We start from the raw sequence: 27,421 nt of genomic DNA, 5'->3' as shown, positions 1-27,421 counted from the left end.
TTTTAGGACAATATTAGTATAATATATAAATATGTTGATATACCTTAGAAATTAATCTAAACATTTCACACAATGATGTCGATATGATTTTCAGTTTATATTTTAATGAAGTAATCTATAATTTTTATGTGCAAATGTACATATGTATGCTATGTGATTAATATTGACTACAAAGTTTTACCAGCTTTTCTAGTTAGTAACAAGTTGTTACCAGGAACATGTTTGGCCTCAAATACCATAGTGAAAGATCACTGCCATGAAGAAAGTAGGATATGGTATACAAGGGATTGTCACAGATATTGATAGCTTACACTAATTAGTTTGCATGGGATTAATAATTTCTAAATTTCAATTATTCCAATATCAAATGAAATTTATTTATCATATACATATCAATGAAAACAAAATTTTAATTCGTTATCTAAGTTATAAATTTATTGATTTCTTAAATATTATTATATGTAATGAGAATTATGCTAATTGATTTGCTTGATCATTTCTTTTGATAATACAAAATAAAGTTGAAATTCACAATAATCAGTTAATATACAATTTTCATCAATTATGATTATAATTTTCTTTTAAATTTAAAAAATGCATTAATTTTGAGAAATATGTTTCAAATTTGAGAAACGCATTAGAAATATGCTGAAAAACAAAATTGGTGTCTATTAATTTTGAGATTGTAGCACATCGGCTTTTAAATGAATCGATGCTATTAAGTTTGAGAAACGCATTAGAAATGTGTTAGCACTTATTGAAGTAAATTAAATGGAAAATTGGATCCAATAATAAGAAATTATGTTAATAGGCACAAAGGCTTTAAGAGTAAATTTAATTTTTGAAAATTAAAGTAAAAATAAAGTTTTTGGACAAACTAAATTATACTAAATTATAGATAAAAACTAAATCAATGATATGTTATAATCAAATAATTTTTTAATGATTCAAAGAATTAATAAATACTATAATTACTGTCATTAAACATTTTTTAATGATTCAAATAATTTAATAACCACTATAATTCCACCATCAATTCGAGTTACCATAGGTTGCTGGTTATGTAAGCATCTTTATAAGAGTCTCTTTTTCTTTGATGACTGCCTAAGTTCTCACTTTTTCTTAATGATCTTGATGTTTGATATATTCAATTAGGATATTGATTATGTCAATATGCTAGTGCATGTTAAATTTTTTTAGTAGTAAATGGCACTATTCATTTCACTTCATTAAGTATCCAATATTCTTCTTTATTTGCATTTCAGATTTTGGAACTAGAAAGTCAGATTGAGAAGAACAATATAATTTTGAACTCTTTGCAGGATCTTGATTCCATGTTCAAAAGGTAGTTTAATTATTCTTGCTTTGGTTATCTGTTTTCTATATCATTTACCTTTTGCCCACAATGTTCTTTTCTTTTTCTTTTATTTTCAGATTAGATGCCTTAGAGCAGATTGAAGATGCATTGACAGGTTTGAAAGTCATTGGGTTTGATGGAAACTGCATTAGGCTGTCATTACAGACTTATATTCCAAAAGTAAAGGATCTATTGTGCCAATAAACAATTGAAGTTATTGCTGAGCCATCTGAAATGAATCATGAATTGCTAACAGAGATTATGGATGGAACCATGGAGGTCAAGAATGTTGAGGTATGACTAATTGTTTTCACTGAAAAAGGTTGAAATCATCTGTTGTTCTTTCCTGCATCTCTGTTCTTATAGAGAAAGAAATTAAACTTCTGACATTCAATGGATGATAATTTGTTCGTTCATTAAGCCAATTCTTTTTTCTTTTTGGCTCAAGTTAAACAGGCATTAAAAAAATAATAATACTTGCTTGGAAAAGAAGAATCATATTGGTTCTACATGTCTTTTTATTCTTCAATTGTTTTGAAGTGGTTGTTCATGTTGTCCAGCTGTTCCCAAATGATGTTTACATAGGTGATATCATTGATGCTGCAAAGTCTTTCAGGTTTGTTTTTTTGGGTTTTCTGACTTCAAGGTTGAATCCCAATTTAACATTTTTTTGGCATAATGTGCATGTGTAGTAGTAGAAGGCCATTAAGGGGAATATAATTTGAACCCTAAATGTTATTTCTTGGAAAAGAAGAAGTCGACTAAAGGACTATCCTCTTTCCTCTTTATCTTCTTCTTTCAAATTTCAATGTCTTAGCTTCCAACCCTAAAATTACCTGCATCTCTATTCTCAACCTTTCCGCTATCCTCCCTAAATAAAACTTTACAACCATCTTTTTTACATCTATTTTGTCTGTCATTTAGAGGTATTATCAAATTATGGTCCCATCAAAATGATTCATCTATTAGCAACCAAAATTCTTCATTCAGACTTTTGGTGATGACATGCAGTTATTTCAATCTATAACAGCAACCTGTTTGTCCTTCTTTTGGCTCATCTTTCCTTTCTTAGTAGATCTTGTTTTTCCAGGCCGTCACCATAACTTATAAGTTTTTATTCTCCTTGTTGTTTCTGTGCTAAAAGTACTGCTCATAGTATGTAGTTCCAGCCACCTTTGGATGAGTTGTTTGCAATAATTGTTCTATATGCATCTATTATTTATAAAGGTACATTTTTCTTGGGCCTTAATTAACCCAGATGTAAAGTCTGCAAGTAGCTTAATTGAACCTGACAGTTGTCCTGAATCATTTTTTTATCCAGTTTGAAAATGGTACTTCTTGATTTGGATTCCTTATTTAAGGGTCATGATCTATTGTAATGTTGCAGGCAGCAATCCTCTAACTTAATGGCACAGGAGACAAGGTCTTCATTGGAGTGGCTTGTGGGAAAAGTGCAGGACAGGATTATTTTAAGTACTTTGAGACGATTTATAGTAAAGAGTACAAATAAATCAAGGTGAGATTCATATAGGTAAAGTATACACGGTATTGATGTTATAATATTTTCAAAAGGTTTAAAGTAGCTGATCAATTGTGCACTTCGTTGCCTTTGTCATAAAATTTTTAATTTCTACTCATCCACCAAAAGTGGGGTAAAGAGGAAAGGAACTGCAAAAACAGAAGCTTTTTACACTTGCATAGTACCTGATGCAGGCATTCCTTTGAGTACGTAGAGAGAGATGAGACAATCATAGCTCACTTGGTTGGGGGAATTGATGCATTCATTAAGGTGTCTCAAGGTTGGCCAGTATCAAAATCTCCATTGAAATTGTTATCTGTCAAGAGCTCGTGATCATCACTTGATGGGAATTTCATTGAGCTTACTTTGCAAGGTTGAGGTAAGTGGCATGCATTTCATACTGTTATTGTTCAATTTTTTTTGCTTTAAAGTGCACCAGGAAGATTCTAGTGCGTTTAGAACTTTTATCTCCTTGAAACATTTCCCTCAGTTAACCAAAGTCTAACTTAAATACATATTTCGGAAAAATCTCTTGTTGTGCTAGTTATCTCTGTGTTTCTGTTTTCATTTGCTGGGCAAAATATCTAACAGAAAGTTGGATGTCTGGAAGATGTTCTTAAAATAGAATATGTGTGTAGTAGTTTTTCATAAGTTCATACAGGATGTATGATAGAAAGGGTACGCCAATCTCGAAAGTTATAAAAGAAGAAAACTGGTTGTTATTTGGCATGAGAGAGGAGGTTAGTTTGGGATTTTGATTAGCCTTAGAAGTTTTTAGTTCACCATCATTGATAATTTTGAGAGGTATCTTGACAAAGATCACTATCGACTCTTTTGAATGATTGAGAAGAAATCAAGAGTAAAAGTTGAAGTAGCTATGTAATCTATGGTCTTTTGTGAAGAGGTTCATGCTTTATTTATCTTAATCATCGTGGATGTCGATAAATTGTTTTGGTCATAGGTCCTTTCCATTCAAATTTATTCAGGTCCTCAAGAAATTGTTTTGAATGGTGAAAATGCCTTTTTGCTAATTCCATTTATCATAGGATGAAAAGAGATTTTTCAGCTCTCCTGTGTCTGTTTTTGCTCTTATGAATATGATGAATTCCATATTTACTCAATTGCTTTCTTTTTCTTTATTTAATTCATTAGGAAATGGCAAATTCCTTGGATATGCACATTCGAAAAAATTTATCAACCTTGGCAGATGATATTGAAAAGTTACTTTTAGAACAAATGCGCGTAGAACTTCAGTCGGATGATGCCTCTGATATGTGACTGTGATGCAGCCTATATCACTCGGTAAGCTCGAACTTCAATATTGTATATAGTTTTTAAAAGTTTCCAACTCTGTTCTAAATTCCCAGGAAATCATGGTAGAGATATTTCCGGGATCGATCCCCTCTACAAGATAGAAAGTAGCAACATCTCTGGAGAAATGCTAACTATCTTTTTATCGCATAGTTTTTGTACTACTGTAATTCCCATGACCTAAACCAGTCATGTAAAACACCTAGTGATTTGATTATGATAATTGATTTGCTCATTAAAACGTTATACAGTGGTGACTTTGAAGAGTTTTTCATGTTCACATTCATAATGTTAGTTACAGATCACATGTTTTGGTCATTAGAAATCTTTCTATGTTCACATTCACAATATTAATGACTGATCAAGTCTTTTGGGTCCTCCATAACCAGAGCTCCATTGCAGTGACGTTGAAAGAGCTGGTAACAATGTGAAAGGATTAAATTATACTACTAGTCTTCTGTTTGACTGAGGGTCAATGGTTAATTTTTTTTTGTTGCTTTTTAATACGTTTTCACAACCATGAATTTAATAGAAAGAACTTTTTAATACTAATCTTCTGTTTGACTGAGGGTCAATGGCTACATAGGTACAATTAAGCACACTGTAATAATAATAATAATCCTTCGGACAGTCAAAAATAGATTCGATAATTCATGTTATTGTATTGTGTAAAATATTATATTTATATTATATTTTATATAAAAATTATGTGTCATATAAAGTATAATTTTTGATTTTATAAAATTTATTTATAATTTTAAAATTTTATTGAATTGTGTTATTTTTATATTTTTTATTATTATCGTTTTTGTATCATATTTTAAATTATCAAATTTAGTCGTAATAATAAAATGACTTATATGATATAACTTTTAAAGTATAATAAAAAATAAAAAAATAAAACATGTGATAGGTTTTTAATTTTGCTGGTAAATTTTAAAAAATTTCAGGGTGAAAAAACAAAATTGGATAAATTTGTAATTTCAATTATGTAGGGTTAAAATTTTGTTGAAAACAATGGCTGAATAACATGGTAATTTCAAATCAATAAATATCATTTTTACTCGATATATTTTACTAATGGACATGTTTTTCCAACGCGCTTTTCTCTGTTTTTTCCAGGTAGGCAATGATAATGCATTTAATATACAGATACGTATCATTTATGAAGCTTATAAAATATTTAATTAAAAATAATTAAATAAAAATAAATTTAATAACAAAAATCGATTTATTGATAGATTTTTTAAATATAATATAATTTGAGTTTATTTGATAGAAAAGATGAAAATAAGAAAAAAAACTTTTTAATATTTTACCACCTCTTTATTATATAATATTGTTAACAATATTTTTGGATGCGTTAGTTGAAGCAAATTGATGGGAGGTTGAAGGTGGGAAAACTAGACCGGTAATCAGACAATATGGTTAGAGTGTGCTAAAGTTAGTTTTTTTAGATATATCTCGATGATCAAATCAGTAAAATATTTAGGGTTTGGTGAAGAAAAAAAATAAATTATCTTGAGAAAGTTACAATGAAAATAATGTTAAAATTTTAAGTAAACGAGTCTATTTTTTATTTGATATATGAGATGATGGACGATAATTTGATCAAAATAATTAATAGTCGATGATAACTTTACGTAAAGTTTGAGAAAAATCCGTATGGATGATTGCAAGTTATATTTAATGATCTTAAACAAATGTTGATTACATTTAATAATTTGAAACAAATTAAAAGTCAAGTATTCAACTTTGAAGTAATGCATTGATGGTGTGTGAGTAGAGATGTCAGTTGAATTTTTTGTTAATAAAGGATGAGTCAATTCTAAAGTGAGGTGATTAGACAACCAAAAGAGTTAACTTTGTTAATTGAGTAAACGAGCATAACAAATATGGTTAGAAAAATTATCTAAATAATTTTTTTTTATCCTCATAAATAAACTTGTTTATGGTTGGGTGATTCGCTCTTAATAGCTTATAAAAAATTTTGAAATATTTAGATATAAATATTAAGCACTTTAAATGAGTTTAAATAAATAAATGAGAGTTGATAAAAAAATAAGATCAAATTTAAGTCTCATCAATTAAAACACAACTAAAAAATTAAAAAATATTTTTTATTATAATGAGACAATATTCGTTTGTTTTATTGTTTTATAATAAACAAAGGTTATTTATTTTATTACTTATAATATGATAAATTTATTTTTTATACAAAATAATGATTTAATTTTTAATTATATTCAATAAAATTAAATTATATCTAAACTCAAATAACTCATAAATTTAATTAAAATTAATTAAATTAATAATTTATAAAAAATAATTTTTTTAATTTTAAATATTAATACTTTGAATGAGTTTGAATTTTATTATTATATATAAAAATAAACTTAAACGAAAAAAAGATCTAAAAAATTAGACAACATCGATCTAAAACTTTTTTAAAATATTAAAATATTATATCAAATTGAACTTAAATATGATTCGATCCAATTTACGAAGAGATCCACTCTTAAATAAATAACTAAAATTGATTTTATTTTACCCTTTTCACTTCCAATACGTCTGTGACTCGGGATTCAATGATAGTATATGTTTTTCATCTATTGAATTGACATCTCAACTAAAAGGTAGATGAAGACTCAACCAAATTAATAAAATATGGAGATGTAGGTACTATAATAAACAGGTTGATAGGATAGATGAAAATACTTTAATATTGTTTGATGAAATTTAAAAATAAATTATAAAAATAATTTCATTAACTATGTACATGAAAGATAATTCATAAAAAAAGTAAAAAATTTTGCTAAAAAATTTAATAAAAATATTTTTTTCATTTTCACTAAAAAATTTAATAAAAAAATTTGTTATTTTTTATTAAATTCAGAGTAATTATACTTAAAAATATAAATTGAACGAATCAAATTAAATTTAAATAGAATTAGTTTTAAAATTTAATTATTTCGAATAGAGTAATTTCGTGTAAAGGTCCCTTTTAGAAACGAGGAAAACATGAAGAAAAATGCCAACGAGTGTACTTTAGAATAAAACAAAGAAGTTGTACATTAAAGTTTGACTATATATACATATTTATATGGATAGAGGCTTGTTATTGACTTGACCATATTTCACATTTACTTTGGAAAATTTCCCCCAATTTCCGTGCAATGTGGAAACAATTCATAAAGAATACAAAAAAGGGAAAAAAAAATAAGAACTTTCTCTCACTTTACTGAGAAAGTCACCAAGAAATTTCTTCTTCAGAAATATTGCTTATAAATAGTCCCACTTAGAAGCATATGCCATCCTCATTCCTCAAGCATTGTCTCTAATATTCCCAGCAATAGAAAGCCATGAAAAGCCTTTCATTTTCTGCCATCTTCCTTCTTGTCCTCTTCATTACTATTGGTAATTTTTTTATGATTACTTGCTCAATTTTTTTTTTAAGTTCTATCTTTTTCGAAAAATTTTAAGTTTGTACTCACCTTCTGTACATGCATTAAATTCGATTTTGTTTTGAATTTTTTATAAATATATCTTTATTTATTTATTTATGTTTGATTCGTTCGTTATTTTTTTATGAAATATATAAAAATCCCATTTTCTACATATAATCTCACAAACTAAAAAAAAATGTACATTTTTTGGTAGGTTTAATTATAATTAGTGACTTATTTTGAAATATTTGGCACAGGGAATGAGTCAAAGATGGCAAATGCAATTGGAAGCTGTACCGCGCCCGACCATGAAGGAGGCTGCCAGACAAACGAATGCTTCAATGGTTGCAGGACGAAACATGGGCAAGCTGCTCATGGATTTTGCTACACTATAAAAACTCCCAATGATACTTGCGTCTGTCGTTACCCTTGTTGATTCCATGCATTTCTTATGCATGTTTCTGCTAACTTTTATGAAATAAACTCGTCTTTATATCATTCGTTTCCTACTGTTATATTCTCGCTCGCTCTTAGTTATAATGATAAAGATTAGATATGGTTTGTGTAAAAATTTTAACTTTCCTACTATCATGTACTTGTTCGTATTTAGTTCTAATGATAAAGATTAGGCATTGTTTATGAAAAAATTTTAAGTTTAAATTGTAGTGTTTTTTTTTTTTTATATATAAAATTTTAAGAATAATGTAAAAAATTATATGGTATGAAATTTGAATCTAAATCTATCAAATGTTATCTCTTAATAATGGTTGTATAAACCGGTCGAGGTAAATCCTAAATTACAAAAAATATATAATTTATTTTTATGATTTATGTTAAATTAATCAAATTTCCTTTTGAATCCATATAGCAAAATCATTATGTATGGTCTGAAATTTGAATCTAAACTTGTTGAATGTTACTTCTTAATAATAGTTAAATGAACCAGCTGAATTAAATCCTAAATTAAAAATATATATAATTTCTTTTATGATTTATATTAAATTAATCAAATTTACTTTTGAATCTATATAGCAAAATCATTAGCATTTACTTTCAATAAAATTATATCAAATTTATAGAGTAAAATCTTTATAGACGATTTGAATTAGTGATACTGAAATTGATTTTGTTAGTCAAAATTAAATGTTTCAAATTCACATCTCAATTATAACTTAAAAGATCAAATAATTTAAATGCCATCACTGATATTAAGATATCTTAATAAATTGACTCGATTGGGTCTAGAATTAATGAATATTTAAACATGTTTATAAAATTTAAACATTATTTATCGTCACTGATATTAAGATAATTTCCCCCAAAGTTTATTAACTCAATCAAAACAATTTGGTTTGTGTGAAATTTTGATTTCATACCTTTGATAACAACATTCCTTCGAACCTATCTCCATCATCATATCAGCTTTTAAGCCGTAGAGCAATTCTAAGTCAATGAAGCCTAATAAAACAACAGACGCAAGCTAATTAAAATAAATGGAAAAAGGCTTAACCTGTAAATTAGTGGCCAAGACAAATAGCTAAATTTATATCATAGCTATAATGTACATCTGATTCAATGATATATGCATATAATTTTTCAAATTTAAAAGAGTTGAATTTCAATTTCTCTTTTCCCAAATTAAAAATCATATATAAATGTATAAAAGTAAAAGAGTTGGACAAAAAAAGGAAAAATTCAATGTGGATGTTCTATTTTTTTGACATGTGATAATCATGAATAAACATCATGTGTCATCTAATAAATATATTTTTAATTTAAAAAAATCAGTATACTTGATTTGATTTGATTAATTTTTAATGTAAAAAAAAATAAATTTATTTTATTTAAATTATTACATTTATTTTTTAAAAATATTCATTACCCTTAACTTATATAAATAAATTTAATTCAATTTGTAATCAAAATTAATTGTTATTTACCTTAAATTGCTCTCAATTAAATTTTATTCTTAATTTTTATACCAATTTCAAATATTATAAATAGGAATTTGTTTTTGTTAATTAAAGATTATATTATTGGACATTTGTTCTATAATTCTAGTATCTTCCGATTCTATTTTTTTCTTTTTTTTTTTAATTCCATGATTTGTTTCTTTTTACTTCCATTTGTTTTATTTCTCTTTATTTCAAAGTGTGGTTTCTTTTTTTTTTTTTAATATTAAAATTCACTTTTTACCAAAAAATAAAAGAAATTAGTATGCTTTTAGTTTTTAGAACAATATTAGTATAATATATAAATATGTTGATATGCCTTAGAAATTAATCTAAACATTTCATACAATGATGTCGATATGATTTTCAGTTTATATTTTAATGAAGTAATTTATAATTTTAATGTGCAAATGTATATATGTATGCTATGTGATTAATATTGACTACAAAATTTTACCAACTTTTTTAATTGGTAACAAGTTGTTGCCAGGAACATGTTTGGCCTCAAATATCATAGTGAAGGATCATTGCCATGAAGAAAGGAGGATATGTTACACAAGAGAATGTCCAAACAAATATGGATGGCTTACACTTATTAGTTTGCATGGGATTAACAATTTATAAATTCCAATTATTTCATTACCAAATGAAATTCAATTATCTTATACATATCAATGAAAACAAAATTTTAATTCATTATCTAAGTTATAAATGTATTGATTTCTTAAATATTATTATATGTAATGAGAATTGTGTTAATTGATTTGCTTGGTCAATTCTTTTGATAATTCAAAATGAATTTGAAATTTAGAGTAATCAGTTAATATACAATTTTCATCGATTATAATTATAATTCTCTTTTAAATTTAAGAAATGCATTCATTTTGAGAAATGTGTTATAAATTTGAGAAATATATTAGAAATGTGCCAAAAAATGAAATTGGTATCCATTAATTTTAAGATTGTAGCGCATGGGCTTTTAAATTAATTGAAGTAAATTGAACGGAAAATTAGATCCAATAATAAGAAATTGTGTTAATAGGCACAAAATTTTAAGACTAAAGTTAATTTTTTTAATTAAAGTAAAAATAAAGTTTTTGGACAAGCTAAATTATCTTAAATTATTGATAAAAACTAAATCAAGGATACGTTATAATCAAATAGTTTTTTAATGATTTAAAGAATTAATAAACACTATAATATTATGGTCATTAAACATTTTTTAATAATAGATATTCAATGGATGATAATTTGTTACTTCATTAAGCCAATTCTTTTTTCTTTTTGGCTCAAGTTAAACAGGCATTAAAAAATAATAATACTTGCTTGGAAAAGAAGAATCATATTGGTTCTACACGTCTTTTTAATTCTTCAATTGTTTTGAAGTGCTTGTTCATGTTGTCCAGCTGTTCCCAAATGATGTTTACATAGGTGATATCATTGATGCTGCAAAGTCTTTCAGGTTTGTTTTTTCGGTTTTTCTGACTTCAAGGTTGAATCCCATTTTAACATTTTTTTGGCATAATGTGCATGTGTAGTAGTAGAAGGCCATTAAAAGGGAATATAATTTGAACCCTAAATGTGATTTCATGGAAAAGAAGAAGTCTACTAAAGGACTATCCTCTTTCTTCTTTATCTTCTTTCAAATTTCAATGTCTTAGCTTCCAACCCTAAAATTACCTGCATCTCTATTCTCAACCTTTCTGCTATCCTCCCTAAATAAAACTTTACAACCATCTTTTTTACATCTATTTTGTCTGTCATTTAGAGGTATTATCAAATTATGGTCCCATCAAAATGATTCATCTATTAGCAACCAAAATTCTTCATTCAGACTTTCGGTGATGACATGCAGTTATTTCAATCTATAACAGCAACCTGTTTGTCCTTCTTTTGGCTCATCTTTCCTTTCTTAGTAGATCTTGTTTTTCCAGGCCGTCACCATTACGTATAAGTTTTTATTATCCTTGTTGTTTCTGTGCTAAAAGTACCGCTCATAGTATGTAGTTCCAGCCACCTTTGGCTGAGTTGTTTGCAATAATTGTTCTATATGCATCTATTATTTATAAAGGTACATTTTCCTTGGGCCTTAATCAACCCAGATGTAAAGTCTGCATGTAGCTTAATTAAACCTGACAGTTGTTCTGAATCCTTTTTTATCCAGTTTGAAAATGGTACTTCTTGATTTGAATTCCTTATTTAAGGATCGTGATCTATTGTAATTTTGCAGGCAGCAATCCTCTAACTTAATGGCACAGTAGACAAGGTCTTCATTGGGGTGGCTTGTGGGAAAAGTGCAGGACAGGATTATCTTAAGTACTTTGAGACGATTTATAGTAAAGAGTACAAATAAATCAAGGTGAGATTCATATAGGTAAAGTATGCACGGTATTAATGTTATAATATTTTCAAAAGGTTTAAAGTAGCTGATCAATTGTGCACTTCATTGCCTTTTGTCATAAAATTTTTAATTTCTATTCACCCACCAAAAGTGGGGGAAAGAAGAAAGGAAATGCAAAAACAGAAGCTTTTTACACTTGCATGGTACCTGATGGAGGCGTTCCTTTGAGTACGTAGACAGAGATGAGACAATCATAGCTCACTTGATTGGGGGAATTGATGCTTTCATAAAGGTGTCTCGAGGTTGGCCACTATCAAAATCCCCAATGAAATTGTTATCTGTCAAGAGCTCGGATCATCACTCAATGGGAATTTCATTGAGCTTACTTTGCAAGGTTGAGGTAAGTGGCATGCATTTCATACTGTTATTGTTCTTTTTTTTTGGCTTTTAAGTGCACCAGGAAGATTCTAGTGCGTTTAGAACTTTTATCTCCTTGAAACATTTCCCTCAGTTAACCAAAGTCTAACTTAAATACATATTTCAGTAAAATCTCTTGTTGTGCTAGTTATCTCTGTGTTTCTGTTTTCATTTGCAGGGCAAAATATCTAACAGAAAGTTGGATGTCTGGAAGATGTTCTTAAAATAGAATATTTGTGTGTAGTAGTTTTTCATAAGTTCATACAGGATGTATGATAGAAAGGGTACGCCAATCTCGAAAGTTATAAAAGAAGAAAACTGGTTGTTATTTGGCATGAGAGAGGAGGTTAGCTTGGGATTTTGCTTAGCCTTAGAAGTTTTTAGTTCACCATCATTGATAATTTTGAGAGGTATCTTGACAAAGATCACTATCGACTCTTTTGAATGATTGAGAAGAAATGAGGAGTAAAAGTTGAAGTAGCTATGTAATCTATGGTCTTTTGTGAAGAGGCTCATGCTTTATTTAACTTAATCATCGTGGATGTCGATAAATTGTTTTGGTTATAGGTCCTTTCCATTAAAATTTATTCAGGTCCTCAAGAAATTGTTTTGAATGGTGAAATTGCCTTTCAAATTCCATTTATCGTGGGATGAAAAGAGATTTTTCAGCTCTCCTGTGTCTGTTTTTGCTCTTATGAATATGATGAATTCCATATTTACTCAATTGCTTTCTTTTTCTTTATTTAATTCATTAGGAAATGGCAAATTCCTTGGATATGCACATTCGACAAAATTTATCAACCTTGGCAGATGATATTGAAAAGTTACTTTTAGAACAAATGCGCGTAGAACTTCAGTCGGATGATGCCTCTGATATGTGACTGTGATGCAGCCTATATCACTCGGTAAGCTCGAACTTCAATATTGTATATAGTTTTTAAAAGTTTCCAACTCTGTTCTAAATTCCCAGGAAATCATGGTAGAGATATTCCCGGGATCGATCCCCTCTACAAGAGAGAAAGTAGCAACATCTCTGGAGAAATGCTAACTATCTTTCTATCACATAGTTTTTGTACTACTGTAATTCCCATGACCTAAACCAGTCTTGTAAAACACCTAGTGATTTGATTATGATAACTGATTTGCTCATTAAAACGTTATACAGTGGTGACTTTGAAGAATTTTTCTTGTTCACATTCATAATGTTAGTTACAGATCACATGTTTTGGTCATTAGAAATCTTTCTATGTTCACATTCACAATATTAATGACTGATTAAGTCTTTTGGGTCCTCCATAACCAGAGCTCCATTGCAACGATGTTGAAAGAGCTGGTAACAAATTGTCTCAGTTCATGAATGTGTGAAAGGATTAAATTATACTACTAGTCTTCTGTTTGACTGAGGGTCAATGATTAATTTTTTTTATTACTTTTTAATACGTTTTTCATAACCATGAATTTTAATAGAAAGAAATTTTTAATACTAGTCTTCTGTTTGACTGAGGGTCAATGGTTACATAGATACAATTAAGCACGCTGTAATAATAACAATAATAGTCGAAAACAGATTCGGTAACTCATGATATTGTATCGTATAAAATATTATATTTAGATTATATTTTATATAAAAATTACGTATTTATGTGAAAATATAACATATAATTTTTTATTTTATTAAATTTATTTATAAATTTTTAAAAAATTTTAATTTTATTATTTTTATATATTTTATTATTATCGTTTTTATATCATATTTTAAATTATCAAATTTAATCGTACTAATAAACTAACTTATATGATATAATTTTTAAAGTATAATAAAAAAATAAAAAATAAAACATGTGATAGTTTTTTTATTTTGCTGGTAAATTTTAAAAAAATTCACGGTGAAAAAACAATTTTGGATAAATTTGTAATTTAAAATTATTCAGGGTTAAAATTTTGTTAAAAACAATGGCTGTATAACATAGTAATTTGAAATCAATAAATATAATTTTTATTCAATATATTTTACTAATGGACATGTTTTTCCAATGCGCTTTTCTCTGCTTTTTCCATGTAACCTAGGGGCAATGATAATGCATTTAATATAAAGATACGTAGCATTTACGAAGCTTATAAAATATTTAATTAAAAATAATTAAATAAAAATAAAGTTAATAACAAAAATCGATATATTGATAGATTTTTTAAATATAACATAATTTGAGATTATTTGATAGAAAAAATGAAAATAAAAAAAAAACTTTTTAATATTTTGCCACCTCTTTATTATATAATATTGTTAACAATATTTTTGGATGCGTTAGTTGAAGAAAATTGATGGGAGGTTGAAGGTGAGAAAATCTAGACCTGTAATCAGACAATATGGTTAGGCTGTGCTAAAGTTAGTTTTTTTAGATATATTTCCACACTCAAATCACTAAGATACTTAGGATTTGGTGAAGAAAAAAAGTAAAGTATGTTGAAAAAGTTACAATAAAGATAATACTTAAATTTTATGTATACAAATCTATTCTTTACTTTATATATAAGACGATGAATGATGATTTGACTGAAATAATTAAGAGTTGATAGTGATTTTATGTAAAGCTTGAGAAGAGTCCGTATGAATGATTGCAAGTTATATTTAATTATTTAAAATAAATGTTAATTATATTTAATGATTTTAAATAAGTTAAAATCAAGTGTTTAATTTTGAAGTGATGTATTGATGGAATTTGAGTAAAGATGTCAAGTGAGTCTTTGTTAATAAAAAACGAGCTAATTCTAAAGTGAGGTAACATGATAGTTGGGTGTGCACGATAGCTAAAAGAGTTGACCTTGTTAATTGAGTTACTGAGCATAACATATATAGTTAAAAAAATTATCTAAATAAAATTTTTCATCCTCACAAATAGTTTTGCTCATGGGTGGAGCGATTCACTCGAACTTAAGAGTTTATTGAAAATTTTAAAGGGTTTGAATATAAATTTTAAATCTGTTAAATGAGTTTGGATAAATAGATGAAGGTTTATCAAAAAATAAGATCAAATCTAAGTTTTATCATTTAAAGCTTGATTCAAAAATTAAAAATTAATTTTTATCGTAATAGGACAATGTTCGTCTACTTTTTTTTTATAATAGATAAGGCTTTTTTTTTATTAATTATAATATATAAAACTCATTTTTTATATAAAATAATAATTTAATTTTAAATTATATTTAACAAAATTAAATTAAATCTAAACTCAAATAACCCATAAATTCAATTAAAATTATTTACATCAATTAAATTAATAATTTATAAAAAATATTTTTTTTTAAATTTTAAATACCAATATTTTAGATGATTTTAAACTTTATTATTGGGTATAAAAATAAATTTAAGCAAAAAATTAAACCTAAAAAATCAGATCAAATCTAACTTAAACTTATTTAAAATACTAAAATATCATTTCAAATTATACTCGATTATGATCCGACCAACTCATGAAGAGGTCCGCTCACAAACAAAAAACTAAAGTTGAGTATACGTTGCCCTTTTCACTTTCAATACGTCCATGACTCTAGATTCAACGAATAATACATAGTTTTTCCATCTATTGAATTGACATCTCACCTAAAAGGTTGGGGAAGACTCAACAAAATTAAAGTAGTACGGAGATTTAGGCATTATAATAAATAGGTTGATAGAATATATGAAAATACTTTAATATTGTTTGATGAAACTTAAAAATAAATTATAAAAGTAATTTCATTGACTATATACATGAAAGATAATTTAAAAACAAATTAAAATAAATTGCTAAAAAATTTAATAAAAATAAATTTTTTATTTTAATTAATCAAAATTTAATTTTCGAAGGCTTTAAATGTTAAAAAATTCAATAAAAAACTTTTTTGTCACTTTTGATTAAATTCAAGGTAATTATACTTAAACATATAAATTTTAACGAATCGAATTAAGTTTAAATTGGATTAATTTCAAATTTTAATTATTTCGAATAGAGTAATTTCGTGTAAAAATCCTTGAAAACATCAAGAATGCCAAATAGTGTACTCTTGATTAAAAACAAAGAAGTTTTACTTTAATGTTTGACTATATATTTATATATTTTTTTTGACAAAAAAAACTCAAAATAAATAAGTTATTCAGTTTTAAGATTAAAACAAAATGTGTCATACTTGACATTCTAAGACAGGTTATTACAGATTGAGTATTTAAGTTGACCATAACAAATGACAATCGTTAAGACTTGAACTTAAAATTTATTCGTAAAAAAAAAATAATTTTAACCGGTTAAATTAATCATTTCTTGATAACTTTATATATGTTAGAACCCTGTTATTGACTTGACCGCATTTCACATTTTCTTTAGAAAATTTCCCTCAACTTCCGTGGCAATGTGGAAACAGTTCACAAAGAATTCAAAAATGGGAAAAAAAATCAAAACTTTCTTCCACTTTGCTGAGAAAGTCACAAAGAAATTTCTTCTTCAGAAATATTTCTTATAAAGTAGTCCCACTTAGAAGCATATACCATCCTCATTCCTCAAGCATCGTCTCTAATATTCCCAGCAATAGAAAGCCATGAAAAGCCTTTCATTTTCTGCCATCTTCCTTCTTGTCCTCTTCATTACTATTGGTAATTTTTTATGATTACTTGCTCAATTTTTTTTTTTAAATTCTATCTTTTACAAAAAATTTTAAGTTTGTACTCACCGTCTGTACATGCATTAAATTCGATTTTATTTTGAATTTTTTATAAATATATCTTTATTTATCTATTTATATTTGATTCGTTTGTTCTTTTTTTATGAAATATATATAAATCCCATTTTCTACATATAATCTCACAAACTAAAAGAAAACGTACATTTTTTGGTGGGTTTAATTATAATTAGTGACTAATTTTGAAATATTTGGCACAGGGAATGAGTCAAAGATGGCAAATGCAATTGGAAGCTGTGACGTGCTCGGCCATGGAGGAGGCTGCCAAACAAACGAATGCTTCAATGGTTGCAGGACGAAATATGGGCAAGCTGCTCATGGATTTTGCTACACTATCAATACTCCCAATGATACTTGCGTCTGTCGTTACCCTTGTTGATTCCATGCATTTTCTATGCATGTTTATGCTATATTTTATGAAATAAACTCGTGTTTTATACCCTTTGTTTTCTAATATTACGTTCTCGCTCGCTCTTAGTTCCAGTGATAAAGATTATGTATGGTTTATGTAAAAATTTTAAGTTTCCTATTATCATATACTTGATCGTTTTTAGTTCTAATGATAAAGATAAGGCGTGGTTTGTGCAAAAGTTTTAAGTTTAAATTGTAGTGTTTTTTTCTCTTTTATTTTTTATATATATTTTTAAGAATAATGTAAGAAATTATTTGATATGAAATTTAAATTTAAATATGTTGAATGTTATCTTTTAATAATGATTGTATGAATCGACTAAGTTAAATTCGAAATTACAAAAAATATATAAATTGTTTTTATGATTTATGTTAAATTAATCAAATTTTCTTTTTCAATCCATATTGCAAAATCATTATATATGGTTTGAAATTTGAATCTAAACTTATTAAATGTTACTTCTTAATAATAGTTGGATGAATAAGTTGAATTAAACCCTAAATTAAAAAATATATAATTTCTGTTTATGATTAATGTTAAATTAATCAATTTTCCTTTTGAATTCATGTAGCAAAATTTTTAGTATTTACTTTTAATAAATTGCATCAAATTTATAGAATAAAATTTTTACAGACAATTTGAATTAGTGATATTGAAATTGATTTCGTTAGTCAAGTTTTGAATTCAAATCTTAATTATAACTCAAAAGACCAAATAATGCCATCATTGATATTAAGATATTTTAGTAGATTAGCTCGATTGGATCTAAAATTAACGAATATTCAATCATATTTATAAAATTTAAATATTAGTTATCGTCACTGATATTACGATAATTTCCCTCAAGTTTATTAACTCAATCAAAACAATTTGGTTTGTGTGAAATTTTGATTTCATACCTTTGATAACAACATTCCTTCGGACCCATCTCCATTGTCATATCAGCTTTTAAGCCGTAGAGCAATTCTAAGTCAATGAAGCCTAATAAAACAACAGACACAACCTAATTATAATGAATGCTAACAGGCCGAACCTGTAAATTAGTGGCCAAGACAAGTGGCTAAATTTGTGTCATAGCTATAAATTGCATCTGAGTCAATGACACGTGCATATAATTTTTTATATTTAAAAGAGGTGCATTTCAATTTCTTTTTCCCCAAATTAAAAATTATAAATAAATATATAAAAACCAAAGAGTTAGACAAAAAAAAGAAAAATTCAATGTGGATGTTCTATTTTTTTTTTTACATGTGACAATCATGAATAACCATCATGTGTTATTTAATAAATACATTTTTAATTTAAAAAAATCAGTATACTTGATTTGATCTGATTAATTTTTAATGTAAAAAAAAAAAAATTTATTTCATTTAAATTATTAAATTTATTTTTTTTAAATATTCATTACTCTTACCTTATATAAATAAATTCAATTCAATTTGTAATCAAAGTTAATTGTTATTTACCTTAAATTACTCTCAATTAAATTTTACTCTTAATTTTTCATACCAACTTCAATATTATAAATAGGAAATTGTTTTCGTCAATTAGAAATAATAGTATTGGACATTTGTTCTATAATTTTATTATCTTCTGATTCTTTTTTTTTTCTTTTTTTTTTTTTATTTATTCCATGATTTTGTTTCTTTTTACTTTCATTTGTTTTATTTCTCTTTATTTCAAAGTGTGGTTTTCTTTTATTTTTTTAATATTAAAATTCACTTTTTACCAAAAAAAAGAAGAAATTAATATGCTTTCAGTTTTTAGAACAATATTAGTATAATATACAAATATGTTGATATGCCTTAGAAATTAATCTAAACATTTCATACAATGATGTTGATATGATTTTTAGTTTATATTTTAATGAAGTAATTTATAATTTTAATGTGCAAATATATATATGTATGCTATGTGATTAATATTGACTACAAAATTTTACCAGCTTTTTTAATTGGTAATAAATTGTTACCAGGAACATGTTTGGCCTCAAATATCATAGTGAAAGATCATTGCCATGAAGAAAGTAGGATATGGTATAAAAGGGAATGTCCAAACAGATATGGATAGCTTACACTAAATAGTTTGCATGGGATTAACATTTTATAAATTACAATTATTCCAATACCAAATGAAATTCAATTATCTTATACATATCAATGAAAACAAAATTTTAATTCGTTATCTAAGTTATAAATGTATTGATTTATTAAATATCATTATATTTAATGAGAATTATGCTAATTGATTTGCTTGATCATTTCTTTTGAAAATTCAAAATGAAATTGAAATTCACAGTAATCACTTAATATATAGTTTTTGTCAATTACGATTATAATTTTCTTTTAAAATTGGGAAATGCATTAATTTTGAGAAATGTGTTACAAATTTGAGAAACGTGTTAGAAATATGCCGAAAAACAAAATTAATTTTGAGATTGTAGCGCATCGGCTTTTAAATTAATTGATGTTTATTAAGTTTGAAAAATGCATTAGAAATATGTTAGCATTAATTGAATGGAAAATTGGATCCAGTAATAAGAAATTGTGTTAATAGGCACTAAGGTTTTAAGGGTAAATTTATTTGTTGAAATTGAAGTAAAAATAAAGTTTTTGGACAAGCTAAATAATCTTAAATTATAGATAAAAACTAAATCAATGATACATTATAATTAAATAATTTTTTAATGATTCAAAGAATTAATAAACATTATAATTACAGTCATTAAACCTTTTTTAATGATTCAAATAATTTAATAACCACTATAATTCCACCATCAATTGGAATTACAAAATAAACAATAATAAAATCAGTTTACATATGATCTTTCTAATAAACTGTGGTCCAATCCATTCAGATGTACGGTATTTTTCTTTTATAAATGATTTAAAAAATTAATAAATATTATAATTATGGTCCTAAAATATTTTGTTTAATGATTTATAAATTTTTAAAGAAATATAATTAATAAATTAATAAATACAAGAATTACAATCATAAAAGAGTTGATTCTTTAATAAATTATTTGATACAATTATATTTGACTAAATATGGTATCCATTTAAATAATTGATGTATTTCATATGTGAATATAGAAAACATATATTTCAAATTAATTCTCCATAATTAAGTTAATAAAATAAAATATTTCATTCTCAATCAACCAACTATTATTTGACCATTATTCACTGATAATTTTTATTATTTGAATATTAATCTTTATAATTTAAAGTGCCTTACTAGTTAACCAATAACATATCTTTTATATAGATTGCTTTAGTGTTTTAATTTCCTATTTCATATAATCACCTTTGATATTCTCTAAAATCAAATAACACTACCTGCAATTCTTCTTTTACTTTTTTTTTATATTCTTTACTGCGATTTTATTTCAAAAAAATACTCATTATATTATATTTTTTAATGAATTGAATTGGTTTTTCATGAAATATAGAAGTTTAGTGAAGCCGAGAAATTTTCTAGTATATGTGGTTAGAAAATTTTATCATTATTTACTTGATCACATTTCACATTTGCTTTAGAAATCCTGAGGAAAATTTTAACTAAATTTTCATGCCATGTGGAAACAGTTCATATCAAAATAGGAAAAAAAATCAAAACTTTGATTCACTATAGTAAGAAAGTCACAAAGAATTTTCTTCTCCGAAAATATTGCTTATAAATACTCCCACTTAGAAGCATATACCATCCTCATTCCTCAAAGATTGTTTCTATATTCCTAGCAATAGAAAGCCATGAAAAACGTTTCATTTTCTGCCATTTTCCTTCTTGTCCTCTTCATTGCTATTGGTATTTTTTAATGATTACTTGCTCAATTTTTTTTTTTAAATTTTATTACTTGCTCAATTTTTTTTTTTTAAATTCTATCTTATTTGAAAATTTTGAAAAATTTTAATTTTATATTATCCGTTCGAGCATGTATTTAATTTGATTTGATTTTGAATTTTCTATATATATATATATGTATATATCTTACTTTTTTATGTTTGATTTGTTGATTATTCTTTCATGAAATATATATTGAAAATCTAATTTTTAAAATTTGAAGTTTATATTCACTGTTTGTGTGTTTAATTATAATTAGTGACTAATTTTGAAATATTTGGCACAGGCAATGAGTCAAAGATGGCAAATGCAATTGTGAATTGTGACGTGGTTGGCCATGGAGGAGGTTGCGAAATAAACGAATGCTTCAATGGTTGCAGGGCGAAATATGGGGAAGCTGCTCATGGATTTTGCTACACTATTAATAGTCCCAATGATACTTGCGTCTGTCGTTACCCTTGTTGATTCCATGCATTTTCTATGCATATTTCTGCTATCCTTATGAAATAAACTCGTGTTTATAATCCACCCTTGGCTTATATCAACTTTATTTCCTACTATCATGTACTTGCTCTCTCTTACTTCTAATGATAAAGATAAGTTATGGTTTGTGTAAATATTTTAAGTCAAAATTGTAGTGTCTTTCTCCTTTTATATATTTATATATATATATATATATTTATATAAACCTCGAATTCAAATCTCATTAGCCAAGATAAAAATTATCAAATTCAAATCTCAATTATAACTTAAAAAATAAAAAAAAAATAAATGTAGCCATCAATCAATAATTTATTTACCTTTATTTACTTTAATAAATCAGTTCGATGAAGTTTTATTAAATTATTTTTTTAATAAACTTTAATCAATTTTAAAATTATATTAAAAGAATATATTTTAGTAAGTGATCGATCGCATCTAACAAAAAAAATAATAATAATGATTTCATTATTTTTTATTTCGTTTTTAAATTTATCGAACGGACACAAAACCGTTACGACAAAATCAATCAAAAAAATTTGGTTTGTGTGAAATTTTGATTTCATACCTTTGATAAGAACATTCATTCGGACATATCTCCATGGTCATATTAGCTTTTAAGCCATGGAGCAATTTTAAGTCAACGAAGCTTAGGAAAACGATTGACGTAACCTAATTAAAATAAATCTAAACAGGACAAACCTGAAAATTAGTGGCCAAGACAAATAGCTAAATTTATATTATAGTTATAAATCCTGATAAATACATATTATTTTTTATTTAAAAGAGGAGGATTTTAATTTCTCTTTTCCCAAATCAAAAAAGAAAATACAAATTAATAGATGAGATAACATAGATTTAAAATTTAAATATGAAATCAAAGAAACACTTTCAAAAGTTTGCCAACAAAAATCTACTCTTATTTTGATTTTCAAATGTAAAAAATACTCTGCAAATGATGCTATTCACTCTCTTTTTTGAAAGATTTTCTTGCACACTTTTTCTCAAGGGGACAGCCTTCTGAAACATATCATTGCTTCCCTTTAAGTTCTCTGTTGGGGACTGACAATTGGGAAGGAGAGAACAACCTTTACATTAGTTGATCTCTCTCCCATCCTAAGAACAAGGGGAAAAAAGTAGACAGAAAACCAAGAGTTTAATTATTAGATTCTGAAATTTTGGAACTTAGATGAATGCAATTGAAGCAATCCATTAACTTTGTTTAGCTGATAGAATCAAAGAGTCTGACATATTTGTATGTTACAAAAAACTGTATCATTTACTGCAAGACACAGGACAGAGCATATGTTCAACAGATGAATCTACAACGGTACAAGCAAGAGCTTGGTCATGGACATGGTCATCGTGAATATCAGGCACACATGGAAAACCAGGAGTCTAGTTAGCAGTTTCTGAAATCTCAGATGAAAGCAATTGAAGCAATCCATTACCTTTGTTTAGCTAATAGAATCAAAGAGTCCTCTTACAAATCAATGTCTTACAAAAACTGTACCAACCAGTGCAAGAGCACATAGGAAAACTACTTACCACTTTCTGAAATCTTGGATGAAAGCAATTGAAGCAATCCATTAACTTTGTTTAGCTGATAGAATCAAAGAATGATATCAACCAGTGCAAAAGACAGGACAATGCACATATTCAACGGATGAATCTACAACAGTAGAAGCAAAAGCTTAGTCATGGTGATCAGGAATATCATGTACACATAGAAAACCAAGAACTTAATTATTAGGTTTTTGGGTCTCGAATGAAAGCTATTGAAGCTGTCTGTTAACTTTGTTTAGCTGATAGAATCAAAGAGTCTAGCAAGTCAATATATTACAAAAACCATATCAACCACTGCAAGACACAGAGAAATGCATATGTCTAACAGATTCATATATGGTCCAAGCAAGAGCTTGGTCATGGTGATCATGATCATCAACTAGTCATAGAAACCCAAGAGTTTAACGATTAGTTTCTGAAATCTTGGATGAAAGCAATTGAAGCAATCCATTTAACTGATTTTAGATTGTAGAATCAAAAAGTCTACCAAATCAATGTTTTACAAAAACCATATTAACTCCAGAAAGCTACAGAAAAAATGTATATGTTCAACAGACGAATCTAACGGTGCAAAGCAAGAGCTTGGCCAAGGCAAGTTTCAGGAACAAAAATTTGAAACCCTAGAATACTTAACGGAGTGATAATTTTGTAATTTCACTAGAAAGCTTGAAACCCTAACCACAACAATCAAAATTCGGGAACTTTAATTGGCTGAAACCATCAACAGAATCATTGAATTAAGTTCTAAGAAATTGTATGATAATACATAACTTTAATTGTTAACAACAGTGAAGCTCATTTACAGTAACGATCAGCTTTCTTCTTAACGCGATCATCGAGGGCTTGTTCGACGGATTTGGCTTGAGGATTTTGGGGATCGTAACCGAACTTCTTAGCCTCCACAGGGAACAGCTCCTCGTACTTCATCTTTTTAGCTGCATCGATGGTGTACACATCTCCTCCAGACTCCGAGCCTTCAACGGCAGAGGCAGCGGCGTCGAGGGAAGGCTGAGATTCGTCGTCGGCGTTCTTTTTCTTCTTGTGCTTCTTCTTGCCTTTGTCGATGGATTTGCGAGTGGCTAAGCTTCCTCCTTTGAAGGTTAGTCTACCTCCTTTCACTCTCTCGTACGCATCCGACATCGTTCTTGTTTGGCACTGCTTTTCTCCTTCTGATTTCTTTCTGGTTGATGATGATTTCTGGATTTTACTAGGAATTCAGGATTCCTTTTGCTGAAATAATTTAGGGCTCAAACACTCGAACCGCCATTGGATTTCTTTCCCATTTTTCTTTTTATATAGTTTTGGACTTCGTAATGTGTCCGGCCCATATTCAGCCAAATCAAATTATAAATGCATTTGCGGCCCATATTTATTTGATTTTGCACGCAACAAAAAAAATATAGATTACCATAATTTATATTAAATATGTTTAAAATATAAAAATTATCATATCATAATTTATATTAACATGTCAAACATGAAATAATTTTTTTGTTTTGTCGCTTTTACATATTTTTCGTTTCTCATTTTCATATTGTTTTATTTTTAAATTGTCAAAATTATTAGTAATAAGATATGGTGCCATTCATGGTTTGAATCTTCCTTTTTCAATTATTAGTAAAAATCCTAAATTGATCATTTAGTCGATATAAAAATTATCTTGTTGAATTTATATCGACACATTAAAACACGAAACACATTTTTTTTTGTCAAATTTATGTATAATATTTACTAAAATTTTAAATCTTATCCTTTTTGTTAAATATATCGCAACCACCTAAGACCTTGTTAGAGTGGTATCCATTGTTATGGCTAAGTTCACCGGTTTGAATTTACGTGCTTTAAATTGTGTATATTTTTTATGACAGAACACTACAAATGCGTAGATGAGTTGTTTAACAGAGCCTGTTTGAGTTTGCTATTGATAGGATATCATTGCTTGTCTCTTAGAGAAATACATTCAGCTTAAATGGTGGCTATACGGGGGATTCAATTACAATATCAAATCATTATTGAAAACACAACTTTGCGATTAAAGTATTGGATTATCAGCAATGACATTATTGTAGTGCTTTAAATCTACATTATGTTTTGATCTGAAACATCCTAGTTTAACTTTGCCATTTCAGACCGGAACTGTCTGAGTAGTAGATGACTGTTGGATCTCGTTACCATGGTCTTCATTTTCACCTGTTAGCTCTTCCAATGATTTTCCCTTGGACTCAGGCACCAAAAGAGTACACACCATCCCAAGGCAGTTGATTGCACCAAGCACAAGCAGTGAATTTTTCACTCCAATACCAGGTCTGTAACCTTTATCAGTCTTTGATGGATCTGTGCTTTGTGATGCGTACAAGAACCCAAATGCACCAACTATGGCCCCAGCTTTGCCTGCTGCCGCTGATATCCCATGGCATGTTGACCTCAGCCTTGCTGGAAAAATTTCAGCTGGCACGACAAATGTGGTGGCGTTGGGTCCAAAATTTGCAAAGAAAAAGGTCAATGAGTACATGATAAGGAATCCAGCGTGGTGAGATCTCCAGTGATGGTAAGGGATGGCAAGAGCAAACATGAATACTGTCATGAAGAAGAAACCCATCAATTGAATTGTGAACCTGCCTATATAATCGATGAAAGCCACTGTAAACCAGTATCCAGGGACAGTGCCACAAAGTGCAATAAGTGTTTGTGCCTTTGCAACCCGATAAACCTCATGAGTTGCACTCATGATTTCAGGTTTTGGAAGCCAACCTATTGCACTAAAGATGTCTTTCTGAAACAGATTGGAACTGTAATAGGCAATGTCCAATAAGAACCAAGTAGTAGTTGTTCCAACCAAGTGCAGTCCATGGCGCCGGGCAAATTCCTTACTGAATAGACCAAAAGAGTTGGATGGTGCTGTCCCTATCTTTTCTACCTTCTCTTCTTCAACTTCTAGCTCCACTTGCAACACCTTGGACATGTCTGCAGCAGCCTGTTTTGCGTTTCTGGCTACGAGGGCGGTGTATCGGGCTGTTTCTGGCATCTTCATTCGCCAGTAGTAAGTGAGGAGAGCAGGAACTGCTCCAAACATCAGAATGATGCGCCAAATATAGTCAGCTTCAGGCACAGTTGAGCCTGCTGCGTCAATTTTATATGGAGGGGCCTTATATGCATGATCAAATGCAGCTGACACAATAAGAGCAACAATTCCACCTGCTAAAATTCCAAATCCTTGCATTGCAAAAACTGCAGAGATAAATGCTCCACGAGTCTTCTTGTTGGCATATTCAGACATGATTGTGGCCGAGAGGGGATAGTCACCACCAATTCCAAAACCAAGCCAAAACCTGAAAAAACAAAGTGTTGCCATGACACTATTTGGAGACTTTCGAAAGGAAATCCCGGAGGCAATGGAGCACACCACCATGAGGATTAGGGTAAGCCCATAAACTCGTTTCCGACCCAATTTATCACCAAGCCAGCCAAAGAAAAGCTGACCAGCAAAAGTGCCACAAAAGGCCACACCATTAACGGCAGCTGCTACATTAGGAGGCAATATTCCAGGTTTTGGATCTCCTTCAACATGGTAGTAAATTCGGCCAAGCAATTTTGTGATAAGAGAGATGCTAAACAGATCATAAGCATCCGTAAAGAATCCCATTCCTGCAATTACAATTGCAGTGAAATGATACCATTGTGTCCTTGCTACATCCAATGCGTTAAGAACTCCAAGCTGGTTTTTAGCCATAGCTAGCTCGGTCTTAACTTGTGACTAATCTTCCTCAAAATGGCTGATTTTTACCTGAACAAGATGATGAAAAAATTAAAAAAACATAAATTCAAATGATCCTACTGCTCTTCACTATATTATTCCTGCCCGATAAATCATCATAACAAATATAATTTAGCTTGATAGAGATGACAACGGTTTGGATCGAAGTATTTTAACCAATTCCAAACCTTTTTAAAATCAAATTGATTCGATCCTAATTTTACCAATTCAGTTTTTATACTTCCTCACTCAGGAAATGGATAAGACTCCAAATCAAGAAGAAATAATCGTTCTAAAGAAACAAATT

General features: G+C 28.0%; 2 protein-coding genes and 2 pseudogenes across 3 annotated transcripts; 2 read left to right on the top strand and 2 right to left on the bottom strand.

Annotated features, from left to right (window-relative positions):
* The first annotated feature begins 1,193 nt into the window (after positions 1 to 1,193).
* On the top strand, positions 1,194 to 4,497 carry LOC149511054 (uncharacterized; annotated as a pseudogene). Its single transcript, XR_016334665.1, has 6 exons — positions 1,194 to 1,345; positions 1,435 to 1,651; positions 1,918 to 1,973; positions 2,745 to 2,873; positions 3,071 to 3,255; positions 4,029 to 4,497. The product of XR_016334665.1 is annotated as an uncharacterized LOC149511054 (transcript).
* LOC149511053 (uncharacterized) lies at positions 4,160 to 13,741 on the top strand (annotated as a pseudogene).
* A 10,245-nt stretch (positions 13,742 to 23,986) lies between these two features.
* Positions 23,987 to 24,630, bottom strand: LOC111286908 (uncharacterized). Its single transcript, XM_022877059.2, has one exon. It carries the CDS (start codon positions 24,498 to 24,500, stop codon positions 24,156 to 24,158), a length of 345 nt encoding a protein of 114 aa, XP_022732794.1. The 5' UTR covers positions 24,501 to 24,630; the 3' UTR covers positions 23,987 to 24,155.
* An 826-nt stretch (positions 24,631 to 25,456) lies between these two features.
* Positions 25,457 to 27,218, bottom strand: LOC111286909 (putative inorganic phosphate transporter 1-5). The gene has a single exon (XM_022877060.2). It carries the CDS (start codon positions 27,088 to 27,090, stop codon positions 25,486 to 25,488), a length of 1,605 nt encoding a protein of 534 aa, XP_022732795.2. The 5' UTR covers positions 27,091 to 27,218; the 3' UTR covers positions 25,457 to 25,485.
* Between the last annotated feature and the right edge of the window lie 203 nt (positions 27,219 to 27,421).

The sequence above is a fragment of the Durio zibethinus genome, chromosome 27, assembly GCF_047325235.1.
Source record: "Durio zibethinus cultivar Kanyao isolate XHJ-2024 chromosome 27, ASM4732523v1, whole genome shotgun sequence".
NCBI classification, from domain to species: Eukaryota; Viridiplantae; Streptophyta; class Magnoliopsida; order Malvales; family Malvaceae; genus Durio; species Durio zibethinus.
The sequence above is the reverse complement of the archived record's forward strand: the minus strand, read 5'-3'. Positions and strand labels throughout refer to the sequence as shown.